Source organism: Blennius ocellaris, assembly GCF_963422515.1.
Source record: "Blennius ocellaris genome assembly, chromosome: 9".
Classification (NCBI taxonomy): domain Eukaryota; kingdom Metazoa; phylum Chordata; class Actinopteri; order Blenniiformes; family Blenniidae; genus Blennius; species Blennius ocellaris.
Genome location: NC_137658.1, coordinates 18127860 through 18144334, shown reverse-complemented (window position 1 = coordinate 18144334; position 16475 = coordinate 18127860). Strand labels below are relative to the sequence as shown.

The window sequence follows — 16475 nt, the reverse complement described above, 5'->3', positions numbered from 1 at the left end:
GTTCTTCTCAGCATGAATGGACCGTTGCATTAAAACATCAATTATCACAATACCATCATATTCCACATTTTGAAATCTCTATAAGCTTGATCAAGTGATAACAGTACTTAAAACGACTATAGATTCAAAATATCAATATTTTTCTACAGACTTCTGAACAGGTTGTGAGTGACTTTTTATATGAGCTTTGTAACAATTATTGTAGCCTGTTGGAAAATCTACAGGTTCTCAATGATTACAAGTGAAAATCTCAGTTAGAAATATTCCCACATTATAGATTAATATTTCTTTACTGTCACAAAAATTGAAAGCTCGTGAGCTGCAGTTTGACGCCCAAATCTGTCACTGAACTTTGAAGTATTTACGCGAACTGCTTGACTCTAGCCACACAAGATAATGTTATCTATGAGTACAGATATGCATTATACTCTTACATGGAATATTTAAAGAATATAATGAATAAAAATCGTTGCGTACCTCATTATGAAGCAGTTTGTAAACACTCCGGACAGCTGAGCTTCCCGCTTCGGTTCAAGCTTGGACTGTACCATCATGACTGAGACGCGGGGGCGCTGCCGGACCCGATAAAACAAACAGATCAAAACTATACCCCGAATTAAACTTTGGTGTAATTGAGAAGCAGTGTAAATAGACATATTTTCGTAATATAATGTTTTGGTAATTTTAATTAGAACTAAGCCAATCTGTAATAATTATGGGGGGGGAAATCCCCCACAACCGTTTGGTCTCGTTTTCTTTTCTATGGGGAGCGAAAGGGTTCAATATTTACAGTCAAGTGAAGAGCGAAGTGCTTTAAAAAAGACCCATCATTATCATTGGTTGTAAAAAGAAGAGGAAGAAAGAAAGAAAGAAAGAAAGAAAGAAAGAAAGAAAGAAAGAAAGAAAGAAAGAAAGAAAGAAAGGTGATTGATACATATTTTGATAAACAATATACAGGAACTGGGAATTGTATTTTCTAGACAGAATGTTGGTGGTTTAAATTATTTACCTTCTAATAACTACAGTAAAAACGTCTTAAATAACTCCCTAGCAGGGTGAGGTGCTGATTGAATCAATTTCAAATCTGACTGAGCCATTAATCTAATCAAAAAATGTTCCTGTGAAGTACAGAGATCACAAAGGACAAACCTTTGTGAGTTTGAGTTCATTTTAAGAATTGATTTTCTGCAAATTATAAGCATATGTCAGTCAGTGTCAGTGTTAAAATCCCCAAAAGTTGAAAGTTTGGCATTGTTGTGCCAGTACATACATGGAATCATGTGTACAGTCATGTAGTAATAGAAAAACCAGACCACAGTGCGCTTTTACATTTTTTTAATTAAAAATCTTCACAAAACAATTTGAGTACATTCTTAAAAGAATTATAGTGTGACTACAAACACTATCATGGAATTGCAACCACACCATTCAGGATTTTTAAAGATCTGCTTTTCATTATTAAGACAAGTGATTCCCTGATCAGATCGTTTCCGCTTCTTCTGCCATCATAAATAAATTCAAACGCAGTTGTTCTGTAGTACCTGGATTTTCTGCCATTGTGTCTTTTTTCACAAATAAAAATCCACCAACACCTTGAGACTTTCACCCATTCACACACTCATTCTCCTCCTTCCAGCTCCCCACTCTCTTGGAAATATCACAATTCATCTAAAAATCCACTTGTCAACTGGACCCCCTCCCTACACATCTGGTCAAATCCTGCCTCCCGTCTCTGGTCCCACTCATTTCTTTCATCCACTCCTCCCTCACTACTGGAGCTGTTCCCACAACCTTCCATGCCAACTGCCATCACCCCAATTTAAAAAAAAAACAAAAAAAAAAAAACCTGGTGCCGACCCCTCCAACTCCAACAATTATCATCCCATCTTCAATCTATCCTTCATCACCAGAATACTGGAAAAAAAACTTTTGCATCCCAACTCCACTTTCACCTATCCCATAAAAACTCGTAATATTTTCTGCAAATTTATCATTTTAACAGAGATCCTCCTCATTGGCAACAAGTCCACTTTATCCAAAACCAGCAACTTCTCCATCAACAATGACAATTCCTCCATTTCACTCTCCCCCCAGGTTAAGAGTCTGAGTGTCATCCTCAAGCGTTCTCATATCAGTCTCATATCAATAACGTTGCCTGGTCTGCCTTCTTCCATTGATAAAACGTCAATCGTCTCCGCCCTTCCCTCACCCCCCACGCTGCTGCCATCTTAGTCCACAGCCTCGTCACTTCCCATCTGGATTATTGCCCTCTCAACATTCAAGGCCATTCACAGCTTCGTCCCCCCCCATTTCTGTCCGACCTCCTCCATGATTCCACTCCCTCCTGTTCCCTCAGATTCTCTTCCTCCATTCGCCTGTCTGTCCTCTACGTACGTCTCACCACCGCCGCTCTGCTCTTCATCTGTGGAACTCACTGCCCCTCCAACTGAGAAACCTGGACTCATTCCCCCATTTCAACTCAGAACTCAAAATACATCTTTTCAAAACTGCATATTCTCTCTGATGCTAATTGACCTGCAATTAAAAAAAAAAAAAGTTTAACCGTTTTTAATGCACTGTTCTAAATATAAATGTATGACAGTACGGTGTGCTTGAGAGCAGAGAAAGGTGCCTTCAAATAAAATATATTATTATTATTATTATTATTATTATTATATGGCTCATGTGTTTAAGATTCACAGTTTTATCAAAGAAATAGGATACAATGTTCCAAACTACAAATATATCAATGTACAAGCTAGACAATTGTATTAAAGATGTCACAAAAACAATTTCAGTTTAAAAAAAAATCCTGCTTCCAAAAAAAGTGATACTACAATTTTAAGCAGGGGGTGTCAAACACAATTTAGTTCAGAGGCTACGTACATCCCAATTTCACTATTCATTTTGCATTTCATTAGAGTGAGCCAGACAGAATGTCGCATAATTACCTTTAAATGTAAAGTAGTTTTTTTGTGACGCAGCATAAATGTCAAGAAAATGTTGATATTCTCATAAACACCAAACAATTGCAATTGAAAATGACTACAACCTACATATATAAAGCCAATTTTAATGAAACCTTCTGGTGCAGTGAAACATTGTATCAAGAAAGCACAATCCAAATATCAGTTTCTTGCTTTGAAATGTTTATAATTTGTTTGGTGGGCCAGATTAGAGTCTCTTGTGGTCTAGTCTTGGCCCACGGACCTTATGTTTGACACCCCTGAGTTAGAATAGGAGAATGTGCTTTTATATGTTCAAAATCACTCTGATTGACTTTGTGTTGAGTTTTCACCTCCATGATCACAGCGTCTCACTCACTGCTCTGCAGATTAAAGCTGTGTGCTAAGTGATCGGTTTTTTCTTTTTACAGTTTTTTAAATAATCTGAGAACCAATTCAAGAAGACAAAGAAGCAGGTGCACACCTCTAAACCGCCCTATCAGAGACTGTTTGATAATGTTTCTAAAGTGTGCTGTTCTTCTATAGCAAGTGTTGCTATAGAGGAAAATGCAGCTTTGAGAATCAATGTATTCTTCTGAATTCGGCAAAGGCAAACTCATTAAAATAATTAGCTTTTACGTTCAGCATGAATTCTTCTCTGGACACTTGAATATGACGACTCTGCGTCTTTGGCTCCTCCTCCTCCTCCTACATATTGGTGGTGGCGTACAGCCCGTTTATATGGGACCGGAAGCACTGGAGCATTTCGTTCCTCTTGGATTTCATGGTGGGAGTGAGCAGACCGTTCTCCACAGAGAACAGCTCGGTGTGGATGTGGATGGATTTCACCTGAGACAGAAGGTTGTGTTAGTGGGGTTTTGCTTCGGGTGGGGCTCGGGGGGGCTCGGTTGGAGTTTCACCTGCTCGAAGGACTTGAGGCCTCCCTCTGTTCCCAGCCGCCGCATGTCCTGGAGGATCGCCGCCTTAACATCCTATGAATTGACAGTAAGGCCTCAGAATAGACTCAATGTCTGTTTAAGACCAACAACCAAAATATAGTTCACTTGCCTTCATACACAGTGTCTTTGATGTTTAAACTCTGCTCTTTTCAGATTCAGGTTGGTTTTATATCATCCTTTGCCATTCAGATTTCACTCCTTGACAATCTGGCAGAGTACTGGTGCTATCTGGTAGTCTAAATTTCAAATACCTGACGTGGTTCAAAGTGAAGATAGGTCTCCAAAGAATATATTCAATTCTCTGTTTTAGAATTAAAGCAGCTCTGGGCCAAAAGTGTTACAAGTTAAAAACATCTAACAGGGTGGTCAGGAAGAAAACCTGGAGAGCATTTTGTAATATGTGTCTATTTGACAAAACATTACAAACACTGATCTAATGAACTGTGGAGTTTGGTTTAGTATTTTCTTTCCTCCAGCTCACAGATTTAGTCCAGTTTGCTTTCTCACCTCTGATTTTTGAATTTCAGGCCAGATGTGATCATTTTGCATCACCAGAGAATGAAAGAAACAGATTATTAATACTCATATTGCTGTAAATAAGTAGTATATTAGCGTACCAGTATTTGGTACTGAGAGAGAGAGAGAGAGAGAGAGAGAGAGAGAGAGAGAGAGAATCACCGAGTGTTTTATCTGTTGATAAAGGATTTTATTGGGTTTTTTTGCTGATTGTGATTCTGAGGAGGAAGATTTCTCAGTCACAGAGTCCAGCAGGACGGCTTTACGTGATGCACCTGAATGCATCACTAACGCCAGTCAGCTGCTGGAGTTCCGGACCACAGAAAGCAGCACAAGGCGAGGTCACAAAGAACAGAAATATCGCATGAAGCCTGTTAACCCATAAAAATCCATAAATTAGCGACATCATATTATAAGCCACAGGGTTCAAAGCGTGTGAAAAAAGTAGTGGCTTATCATTTGGAAATGATGGTACTTTTTTATCTAATAGTGGGACATGTGTTATTTTGTAAATATGTATTTTTCTTTCAGCCTCATTAAAAGCCATATTGGTTTATTTAATCTGAATTTGCACGTCCTAATGTAACAACATAAACACGAGGCTACGCAGCAATTACTTGCTGCTTGAGTATGTTTTAATCCAAGTACATCATCACTCTGACTCAATGCCTACCCTTTACTTTTACTAGAGTAATATAGGCTTCTGTGTGAACGGATATCGTTTTCAAAACATTGGAAAGGTGAATCTGTTTCGAAACGGAAACGCAAAACGATGCATTATCACTTGAAGCATTGCGGAATGTGTTCGTGCTGTGGACTCACTGCTCTGCCACACAGCTCCTGGTAGCTGCCCTGCAGCTTCAGGGTCCTCTTGACCCATCCACACAGGAAGTCCGGGTCCGGTACCACCACTGCTACCAGACACGCCTGGACACAAACGACACCATGTAGCCTCGATCAAAGACTTCCAACGCGTTCCTCCCGCCGCTCTACCGTACCTGCAGGCTGTCTCCGTGCACGAAGACCTGCGCCACAGCGTCGCTCCGGGTGTACACGTTCTCGATCTTCTCGGGAGCGATGTACTCGCCCTGCGCCAGCTTGAAGATGTGCTTCTTCCTGTCCACGATCTTCAGCGTGCCGTTCTGTCAACAGAAAACTTGACCGTCAACCACATGGAGGTGCATCCTGCTGCAGCAGCGTCTCCTGAGGCACAGGATGTCAACCCTTCTTAAACGATTTTAGCCTACTCATCCCGATACTGATTTTACTAACGAGTTCCATCGTCATGCACACGATGGCTGAGGAACTGTAAAGTGAGTGGGACCCACCGGGAGCCATTTCCCGATGTCTCCGGTGTGAAGCCACCCGTCTTCATCCACAGCCTCTGCAGTCTTCTGAGGGTCTTTCAGGTAGCCCTGGAACACGTTAGGGCCCTTCACACACACCTACACACACACACACACACAAATGGACATCAGCACCCTCACGATACATTAAAAAAAGTAATTTGAGGATGTGCAGGTTTCACCTCTCCCTCCCCATTCACAGCGTGGTAGTTCATCTCGGACACGTCCACCAGTTTGATGGAGTTACAGGGGAGAGGAGGTCCGACGTGACCTGCAGAAACGAGCTGGCTTTTTAGTTCCCGTTCAACTCAGAGATCAGTTTCAGATTAAGTTCACACCGCTGAGTGCTGTGAGTTATCCAGACAAAGCCTCAAGGTAGTTAAAGTTCAACTTTACCAGCGGTCCAGTCGCCGGGTAACGTCACTGTGCAGCCTGCGGTGCACTCTGTCTGTCCATAACCCTCATAGACCTGAGACACAGAAAACCAGACACATTGACTTTAACATTAATAAGGCTGGATGAAGGAAGAAGAGTAAAGGGGGTAAAAAAAAAAAGAAGAAAAATGGAAAAAGGAGAGGAAAAATGGGAAAAGGGAACAATAATGGTAAGAAGAGAAAAGGGAAGATTAAAAGGGAAAAAACAAAAGAAAACAGGGGGGAATTGAATAAGAGAAACAAAAGAGGAAAATAGGAAAAGAAGAAACAAATGAAAAAGGGATTTTAAAAAAGGAAGAAAAGTGGAAAAGGCAGGAAACAAGGGGACAGTTTGAAAAAAGAACAAAAGGAAAAGCGAAAGGGGAAAAAAAAGTTTAAAAAAAGAGGAAAAATGGGAAAAGGAACCAAAAAGGGGAAAAGACAAAAAAGGAAAAGGGAGATAAACAAATTAAAAAGGGGGAAAAAAAAGGGTGAAAAGTTTAAAAAGGAAAATGAGAAAAAAAAGGAGCAATGGGGATGAAAGGAAAGGAAATTAAAAGAAGGAAAGAATAGGAAAAAGGAGGGGTGGAATAAAACAATAAATATCTGTTTCGATGTTGGGAAGAAAGAGAGGAGACAAATCATTCAATAAGGCAAACCCGAGGTGAACTCCCCAGTGTGTGTGTGTGTGTGTGTGTGTGTGTATGTGTGTGTGTGTGTGTGTGTGTGTGTGTGTGTGTGTGCGTGTGTGTGTATGTGTGTGTGTGTGTGCGTGTGTGTGTTACCTGACAGCCCATTGCAACTCGAAGGAAGGTGAGGACAGGAGCAGAGATGGGAGCAGCTCCAGTTAAAATCAGGCGCACCTGCCCTCCAAGGCTGGCCTGTAGGGGGCAGCACATCACTATTTACTACACACACATCTCTGACTAAATGCCACAGGAATAATAAAAGCCAGTCGAGTATCAGGCTTATTTATTCCTCATTGTTTCTCATAAATGCTGCTCGGTCAGTTCTGAGTTCACACTGACTTCCGTAGACTCAGACACACTTTTGTGGAATTTTTAAACGAAGGAGCCTGTGACAGCTTAACAGTCAGAAACTGAATCAAACTTACCGAGACGGATAAAAGCATCTCTCACCTGCACCTTCCTGAAGATCAGAAGATCCCAGATGCTGTTTCTCCTCACGATGCCCTTCTTCATCTCTGCCTCCTTCCTCCGGAAGGCAAACTCCAGCAGCCAGCGCTTCCAGGAGGTGTTGGCCTGGCCCAGGATCTGCACATGGCAAGAGCCCATACAGCTGATCTGACCGAGAGACGGGCCTCCTGTGTCCCACGTGATCACAGTACCTTGTCATACATCCTGTTGAGGAGTCGCGGGACGACAGGAAACACGGTGGGTTTCAATGTGTGCAGGTCGTCCGACAGCTTCTTCACGTCTCCCTGGAAGAAGCCGATCCTGGCTCCCTTCACCAGCATCACTCCCTGGAAGGAGACCGGAGAGGTGAGCAAAGGACCAATCTTCACTCCTTAAACACAAGGTGCTACGGGAAACTACCTGAACTATTCTCTCAAACATGTGAGCCAGGGGCAGATAGGAAATGTGGGCGTCGGAGGGACACAAGAAGCTGGACATCTACAACACACACACACACAGACAGACACACCACCAGATGGTGGAGGACAGTGTTAATCGGAGTACCTCCACCACTCGCTCCAGCATGTGGGCCAGAGGCAGAAAAGACAGCATGGCGTCCTCTGAGGAGGTCTGAACGTACGACTGCAGAGACAAGGAGGAAGAAGCACTCTCCGTAAAGAAGACAGGAATATTAATGAGTGAATTCTGCTCTCCTCACTCGGTGGATGGGTTAAAGCAGAAGTGTCTAACATTTTTTTTCCTCTTTTAAAGGGTGATGAATTTAATAATAATAATCAATGATCATATGAAAGCTTTTGGTTGTGAATTTGACCCCATTTTCCCTCACATTCATCGAACACTGACTCCTCAGTGACACATGCCAATTATTATAACTGGCTTTACATTCTATTCCAGTGAATTCCAAATAAAACCAAAGCAGGTGCTTCCAATAGCTATACTACAGGGTCAGGAAGACGTACAGTCATCTCACATATAAGATATTTTTATAGGCATTTAGAAGTGTTTCTCTCGTTTATCTCTGATTCAACCTCACATCTGTGATCTTGATGAAGGCTGAGCAGTTGCTGACAATGTTCCTGTGAGTCAACATCGCTCCTTTTGGGTTCCCTGAAAACACACACACAACACACACACACACAACACACACACACACTTCAGTCCATGTCTGAGTTGTATTATTTGAGGCGTATTGTGTACGGCTCACCAGTTGTTCCACTGGTGAAGCAGATCACCGCCATGTCCTCGGGCCGTGGATGCTGAAGAGATCATGTCATCACAATAAACACACCATCACTGAATTTTACGAGAAGACAAACATTTAATGTATTTAAGAGATGCAGTGCGTCGCTGTAAAACTGTAAAAAAAAAAAGATGTTATCAAGCTGTCTTGTAATACCAGTTTGAATCTCAAGGGGCAAAATCCAAGAATGGAGAAGCAGCAGCTGATTATGACGTGGGTGAAAATGGGAAAGAACATTTTTGGGAACAACTACCAAGGCGGACCTTTCGGAAAATGCTCCATCTCCGTGGAAATGACGGAAACAGTAACTTTTCAGCATTTTATTTTTGTGCTTTCGGTGCATTTAATTGACATCATTGTCACAACTTCACAATTTCATGAACAAGAATGAATAAAAACACGCTAAATGCTCCAAGTGAGATAAACATGATGAATGGTGTTTACTTACCACTGGCTCACGATAGTTGGCCTTCCCGATTGCCTGCAAAAGAACATGAATCGAAGTGATTGTGGTTAGAAAGTAGAATATGGAGCTAAAGTCAGACAAAAACAGTTGTTCGTGTGGCTTCAGCTGAGAAGGGCGTGGATTGCGAGTGACAGCATCGCAAAGAAAGCTCAGGGCCTTCCCTAATTATGTTGCCTTTTTGAATACAGTGTTTTTAATTTCTTTAAAGATTCAAGCTTGAACATTAAACATTCAGTGGCAAATTACATTTTTATAAATAACTTTTTTTGTTTCAAATGAACAAACCTTTTGGCCTGTATGTAGCGCCATGGTGGAATAGATAAAAATCTAAAATAAAGGTGAAAGAGTGAAACAAGTGTGGATAACTGATAAGTGTGGATGCTGACCTCCATCTCCTGCAGACTGAGGATGTGGATCCCGGCCTGCTGGCCTCGTCTGACCAGGCTCTCGCTGGGTCTCTCCATCAGGACCACGGTCTTCACCGTGTGTTCCTTCCCTTCCATACAGTCCAGCACCAGGTGCACTTTCGTCGTCACGTCACACACGATGGTCGAGATGGCCGCTGCGACGAGGAGACACACACACACACGCACACACAACGACAATCAGACCACCGGCAGCTCTCCGCTAACATGCAAATGTTGATGTTTACCTTTGTCGACGATGTAGTCGATGGCCTCCGTGCCCAGTGTGTCATATAGAGGGACGGCCACCAGAGAGTAGGTGTAACACGCCAGCTCGCTCATGGTCCACTACACACACACACAGACACACACATGTTAAGACATCAATCGTATCACTGGAGTTATTTCTTCTCTCATGCATGTCTTGTGTGTGAACCTCAGGTCTGTTTTGGGAGAATATGCCAATGTGAGGGTCTGCCGTCTTGGAGTGTCCTTTGTGCAGGAACGCTGAACCCAGATGCTCTGCTCGCTTCTTCACCTGTCACACACACGCACGCACGCACGCACGCACGCACGCACGCACGCACACACACACACACACACACACACACACACACACACACACACACACACACACACACACACACACACACACACCTCGTAAAAACTTACAAATAGCTACATAGAGCGAGCCATTACTGAACTCGTAAAGTATTACAAGGTGAATAATCTCGCAGTGAAACGGCTACTTTCGTCTGGATCAAAGCGGAGTTCAGACGACATGTCACCAAAAAGGCTTGAACCGTGTGACACTCTCACCTCTTGGTAGGAGATCCACTCATACGGCTGACCGGGTTTCCTGGAGCCCAGACACGGACCGTTATCTGCGGGATGAAGAGAGTGTGACTGTGGTGGCATGCATGTGTTCAAAGTTAGAAAAAAGAAAAGAGGAAAAAAAAGCACAGCGCCAAATCTAATCGAACAGGTTGCCTTCATACACCGAAGCACAGTGTGTTATTGTACGATGGAGATCTGCCTGCTCCATCGAGTAATAGTGTCATCCTTCAGCCTCATCAGGAGGTTGTTGAAGCAGAGAAAGTTGCCAACCAATATAATATTTAAATATCCATCCATCTTTTGTCTACCGCTTTTCCGGGGCCGAGTCACGGAGGCAGCAGTCTAAAGCACGGATGCTCAGACTTCCCTTGCTCCCGACACTTCCTCCAGCTCTTCCGGTGGGACCCCAAGGTGTTCCCTGGCCAGCTGAGAGACACAGTCCCTCCGCAAGTATCCGGGATCTCGTGCTTTCAGTCGTGACCCATAGCTCATGACCATAGGTGAGGGTAGGAATGAAGATCGACCGGTAAATCGAGAGCTTCGTCTTTTGGCTACAGCTCTTTCTTCACCACGTTGACCGATACAACGTCCGCACAACTGCAGACGCTGCACCGATCCGCCTGTCGATCTCACGCTCCATCTTGCCCTCGCTCGTGAACACGACCCGGAGATACTTGAACTCCTCCACTTGGGACAAGGGCTCTCGACTGACCCGAATGGGGCAAGCCACCGTTTTCAGGTTGAGAACCATGACCTCAGATTAAGAGGTGCTGATCCTAAGTCTGCGTCACTTACCTGTTTGTCTCTTCCTGTTTTATCTTGAAGTCTCATTCCCATCTGTCTTTGTTCACTTACCCTTCCTGTTTTTAACTCCCTCTGTGTGTGTCTGATTAGTGCTGGTTTGTATTACCTGTATCTGCCATTTCCTTGTGTATTTAAACTGCTCTTCCTCTTGTTTCTGTGCTCGATTGTCATTGGAGCTCGTCTCATGACTCCAGCCTTTTCCCTGAGTTTTCCTTGTGAACTTGTCCGTGTTTCTGACCTCTGCCTGGAGTTTGACGACTCACCTTTGGATCAGACCTCTGGTTTTGTACGCCTGGATTTAAATAAACTCTGTCAATAAACTGATCTGAGTCTGCACTTGGGTTCACCACGAATCGTGACACACCAGAAACGTAATCTTCGGAGACATTTGGAGTGAGCTCTGTCCCCCAGTCTACAGTTTGCAGAGGGCTGTACGGAGCTAGACACTCCAGTTATTGTAGACTATAAAGTTTTTGGAGGTGTGCATAACATTGGCACTGAGGCTGTGCATAAGTGGTTTGCAGCAACACCTAGCTTTTGTGTATCTTTTGCGAATGGAGTATAGATTAGGCTTTATGGCATTTAATAAGTATTTGTATCAGTACTCGGTATGGGCAAGCAGAGAAAGGTTAGTGCTGGTACTTGTACTTGTCCTTTAAGAAAGAGGTATCGGTGCATCCCAAATATTTACGTCTTCAAAGGCATAAAACATTTGGCCACATGGAGGTGGAATTCAAAAAAATAGGAAGCTAAGTTCACATTTTGATTGCAAAAACTTTCTCGAAATTATATTTCATGACGACACGTTTTAAATTGTAACCCTGATCACCTGACAAAAGAGCGCACCTGTAAATGTCATCATTTCTCACAGTCGAAAAAAAAACAACTTCTTTCTGGTGGATTGGACTGACTGGCCTTAAGGTTTCAGGAACCAGGCCAAGACAGCTTGATGAGTTCTTCAGTCACACTAAGACCAAGATAAATGAAGGTATTTGCAGCCTTTCATTGAGGAAAAACAACAAGATTGAATGAGGAGTGGCTTTCTAGTCATTTCCTTTAAGCGCTGACGTTTTCGTTATTTGTGAATCATTCCAAAGCCTCGGTGAGCTGTGGTGGATGTAACGACCTGAGACTTACTGGAGATTTTGACTCCTCTGAGGAAGAACTCGTACATCGTCTTGGCGTCATCGTAGATGTGTGTCAAGTGACTGTCTCCATTCCAAAACACCGATTGGCGAACGCCGTCTCTTCCCTGAGAAAAGAAGAGGAACTTAACTCAAGCAGCAGTTTTAGAATTGGAAGCTTTGCACAATGCAGACTCACCTGCACGGACTGCTCCTGCAGGTTGCAGGCCGGTGGCAGGGCTTTGGGCCGGGTGGCCAGGTAGTAGACGGTGGTGGTGGCTACGGCCCCCACGCCGATCAGCACGGGGGTGGGGATGTTCCTCACATAGCTGCTGACATGATCCAGATCCGGAAGCTTGAGTTTCTGCATGAAGTCCTGCATGATGCTGGGATGATGGGGCTCCTCTGGTCCCGAGCTAATACTTTAGAGGTGTGTCCTGTAAGGAGTGTGTGGCCAGCAGCTGACCTCCAGACAGAGAAACAAAGTGAACAAAGTTAACTCTTTGACTCCAGTAAGGAAAGGCTTTGTGGTGGCTAGGGCTGGGCGATGTATCGAGTTTTTACGATATATCGATATATTTTCAAACAAGATATGAATTAAGAAAATCTCGTAATATCGATATAATTTATTTCACGTTAAAATTAGCAAACTCCGCTTATTTGCTGTGTTCCTTGATTCTCGCCCGCCTCCCACTTCCTCTCCACACTCACACAAGCTATTAAACCCCTCCCCTTCCTCCTTCCAAGACGCGCTTGCCCTCTCACGCCCACTACACTTTCACTGACTCAATACAACAACAACACACTAGCAAAGATGGAGTCTGAATGTGCCACCGGCGACACGTGTGCTAGTGGCCAACTACTTGTAAGTAAAACGCGAAATTCTGGCTCGGTTGTGTGGCAGTGGTTCGGATTTAAGCCACTGGACAAAAAGCAGGAGAATGTGTCAGAAATCCGTGGCTACAAAAAGTTCGAGCACAACGAACCTATTCCACCACCTTCAACAGCGGCACCCAATACAATACGAAGAGTGCATAAAACTTCGTGGCACGACAGTGGCAGTGCAATCCACGTCCCCAGCACTAAAACAATGTACACTGCAAGCTTCGATTTCACGCGTAGTGCCTTATGAGAAAACCAGCAAAAGATGGGAACAGATAACCAGAGCAATCGCATATCACATTGCTAAAGATCTAGTCCCCATTTCCACCGTCGAACGCGACGGGTTTGTTCGCCTCATCAAAGTCCTCGACCCCAGGTACCAGTTGCCAAGCCGGGCATATTTTTCACGAGAAATGCTGCCAAAAATGTATGCCGAAGTGAGGAAGATCATTGCCGCACAATTAAGTAAAGTCACTTACTTCGCGCTGACCACAGACATGTGGTCTAGCAGGACCACCGAACCGTACATGTGTGTGACAGTCCATTACATCGTCGACTGGGAATTAAAAAGCGCCTGCCTGCCTGCCTCTATTTTATTTATGTTATGTAATTCTGTGCTACTTTTTCTTTTCTGTGCTGTTAATACCCATCTTGACTAACTGGGTTAATAAAGGTGCCACTGACTGTTTACAGTACAGTTGTCATTCAGTCCAATGAAGAATTTCAGCGAATTTCACTCAAAAATGAATATTTTTTTATGCATATTTTCACCAGAAAATATATCGAGATATATATCGAATATCGAGTTTATGTAAAAAAATATCGAGATATACTTTTTGGTCCATATCGCCCAGCCCTAGTGGTGGCTGTATGTCCCTTTTTTGTTTCAAATGAATCTTGAAGGTTCGATCACAAATACAAGCACCACTTTCAGTTTATTAAATGGGTTGAGGTTGAGTCAAGCCACCCCTTTTCAAATGCTAATTTAGTCCTGCCATTGAGTTGACATTTGTCAATATTTGATCCAGACAACTCTGATTATTTGAGAGAGTTAGACATTCATATTGATCTTCCACATGCAAGCGACAGGGAAAAGATTCTCTTTTTGCGGGAAACCAGCTCACGAGAGGTCCGTAAGTTTAACCCAAACACAACCCCCCAGGGCAAGACAACTACAATCAGCTTTGCCAAGCGATGATGGAAGATTTTTCTTCTGCATTTGACAAAACTGACCGTATAATTGAAGTTCTCCAAATTAAACATTCACATCTTGAAAATCCCAGGGATTTTTTGATCAACGTTTGAGACACACGTACTTTGAGGGTAGACATTCTTGTTCTTGCGTAACCTTCACCCTTCCATACGCGTTCACGTTGCACTTATGGCACTTAGAGGTATTCCATCCATGCGTGAGCGGAGGAAGCTCACACAAGCAGTATGGGAAGCTGCAGCCACTTCAAAAATCATTTCAAAACCATCTGAACCTGCCAGTTCCACTCCGATAGTGTCAAGCAGATTTTCTCCCCCACAGCGCTCTCACAACAGGTCGAGGGGGGGGGGGGGGGGGGGTGTGTGTGAAAAGACAGCAGGGGGCCCAGAAGCGTAACCGCTGCATCCCACCACTGTCTAGAGATGGTCATGCTCAGAACAGAAGCTGCAGAAGACCATACTGGGAGACTCTGACACAAAACCATGACGTGCACAGTGACCGGTCCAACAGCGATGCTACGTAGAGAACTGTTTAACTTTTATGAAGAAGTGTTGATGTCTTTTTTAGCTTGTTTCACACACACACACACACACACACACACACACACACACACACACACACACACACACACACACACACACACACACACACACACACACACACACACACACACACACACACACACACACACGAGTCAATGAAGGGATTAGATATGAGAAGAATGTTCAAATGGTTAAAATTGTCGAGGAATTCCATAAAATGCACAAAGCTACATTTAGTTAGCAATAGCTAGCTCGGCGTTGATTAAATGACGCTTCATGAGCACTTTGTCGTGCTGTGGATCCCAGAGGGCAGCTGGTTCAGCGAAGGCTCACACTGCTGCGTAATTAGCTCATATATCGCACGCTTCACAGGTTTTCTGAAGGCAACGTTAGCAGGTGTGTTCACACAGGTGGGAATGAGCTCTCGGTCTCTACTTCTCTCGTCGTCATTAACAACAGAGAAGGAGAGAATGAGATGACTCCAAACAAACATCACCAAAACACATTTCTAACTACACGTCTGCACACCTGCATGCAGCTTTATGTACAATATCCTACAGATTTGTCATCACTGCCACACCGACATTCGATAATGGCTCCAGGAGTTCGTTGCAGGCCTGGTTCACGCACCTTTGCAAACATTAAAGGGACAGAGTTACAAACCCGAGTATACTAATTCTGATCTCTCAACACATCCCATCTGTGCACATACTTGCAGATCTCCCTCACTCTCTTACTATCACAAAGCCTACGAATCTCACAAACACGACTATGCTATCCACACTGTGTTCCATTTAATTCACACACACATTAAACGTCATATAGGAGCAAAACTTGAGCGTGTAAAACATTGCCAAAGCGTTGTTAATAACTTATGAATTAACTGTGTTGTATCCCAGCATAGGTTGTTATATGCTTTTCATGGAAGCACTTGGAGATCTTGACATGTGAAAAGTTCCTCTCCAAATCTGCTTTCTGATCCTGCGATTGGTCAGCAGCCGTTCACAGTTCGTGCATGAAAGTGAAAACGACAGAGAGGGAAATCTGCAGTAATCTGAGACTGCTGTTTGCGTGGAATATAGCCTAACCTGTCGGTCTCCATCTTCTTCCTCTAATCCCGTGTTGTTTTGTTCCTACCGACCTGCAGCAGAGAGCAGCCAGGTGAGGCGGGAGGATTTCTATTTTCAGCTTTCCAGTGTTGTTACTGCGGCTGCCATAGCATCCGCTAACTGAATATAACTCGCCGAAGCCTCAATTGCACTTTGACCCGGGCTAATCGACCAACCACAGACACACGCCGGCTTCAGGGAGGATTCTGGTTCATTCTAAAGCCGGTTTGATTGAATCAGACAGAATGTAAACAATCACTCAACTCAGACGAGAACAAACTATCTAAAAGGAAACCGTTTCTCCACCACCAGGCTCACCTTTGCCTTAGTGACCTCTGTCCCCTGGTGAGGTGATTAAAGAGGCTCTGACACACTAAACTACACGGTGGTAACAAACCTGCTGACCACATGGATTTAGTAGATAGGAGCCTAGTTTATCTATTTCCATAAAGTCACATATTCATGTTCAAAATGGAGTGGAAAGACATAGAAACTTGTTAAAATGCCACAAAGACTCACAT

The 16475-nt window shown here is 43.6% G+C and overlaps 1 protein-coding gene across 1 annotated transcript; it reads right to left on the bottom strand.

Moving 5' to 3' along the window:
- Positions 1-3653: 3653 nt before the first annotated feature.
- LOC308134144 (long-chain-fatty-acid--CoA ligase 1-like) lies at positions 3654-12593 on the bottom strand (the record flags this gene model as incomplete). Its single annotated transcript, XM_080501774.1, has 20 exons — positions 3654-3794; positions 3866-3937; positions 5243-5347; positions 5419-5562; positions 5749-5865; positions 5949-6037; positions 6163-6235; positions 6965-7060; positions 7319-7453; positions 7528-7662; positions 7736-7813; positions 8370-8443; positions 8541-8592; positions 9025-9057; positions 9429-9604; positions 9695-9794; positions 9883-9984; positions 10266-10330; positions 12225-12339; positions 12411-12593. 20 exons carry the CDS (start codon positions 12591-12593, stop codon positions 3654-3656), a joined length of 2085 nt encoding a protein of 694 aa, XP_080357900.1.
- Between the last annotated feature and the right edge of the window lie 3882 nt (positions 12594-16475).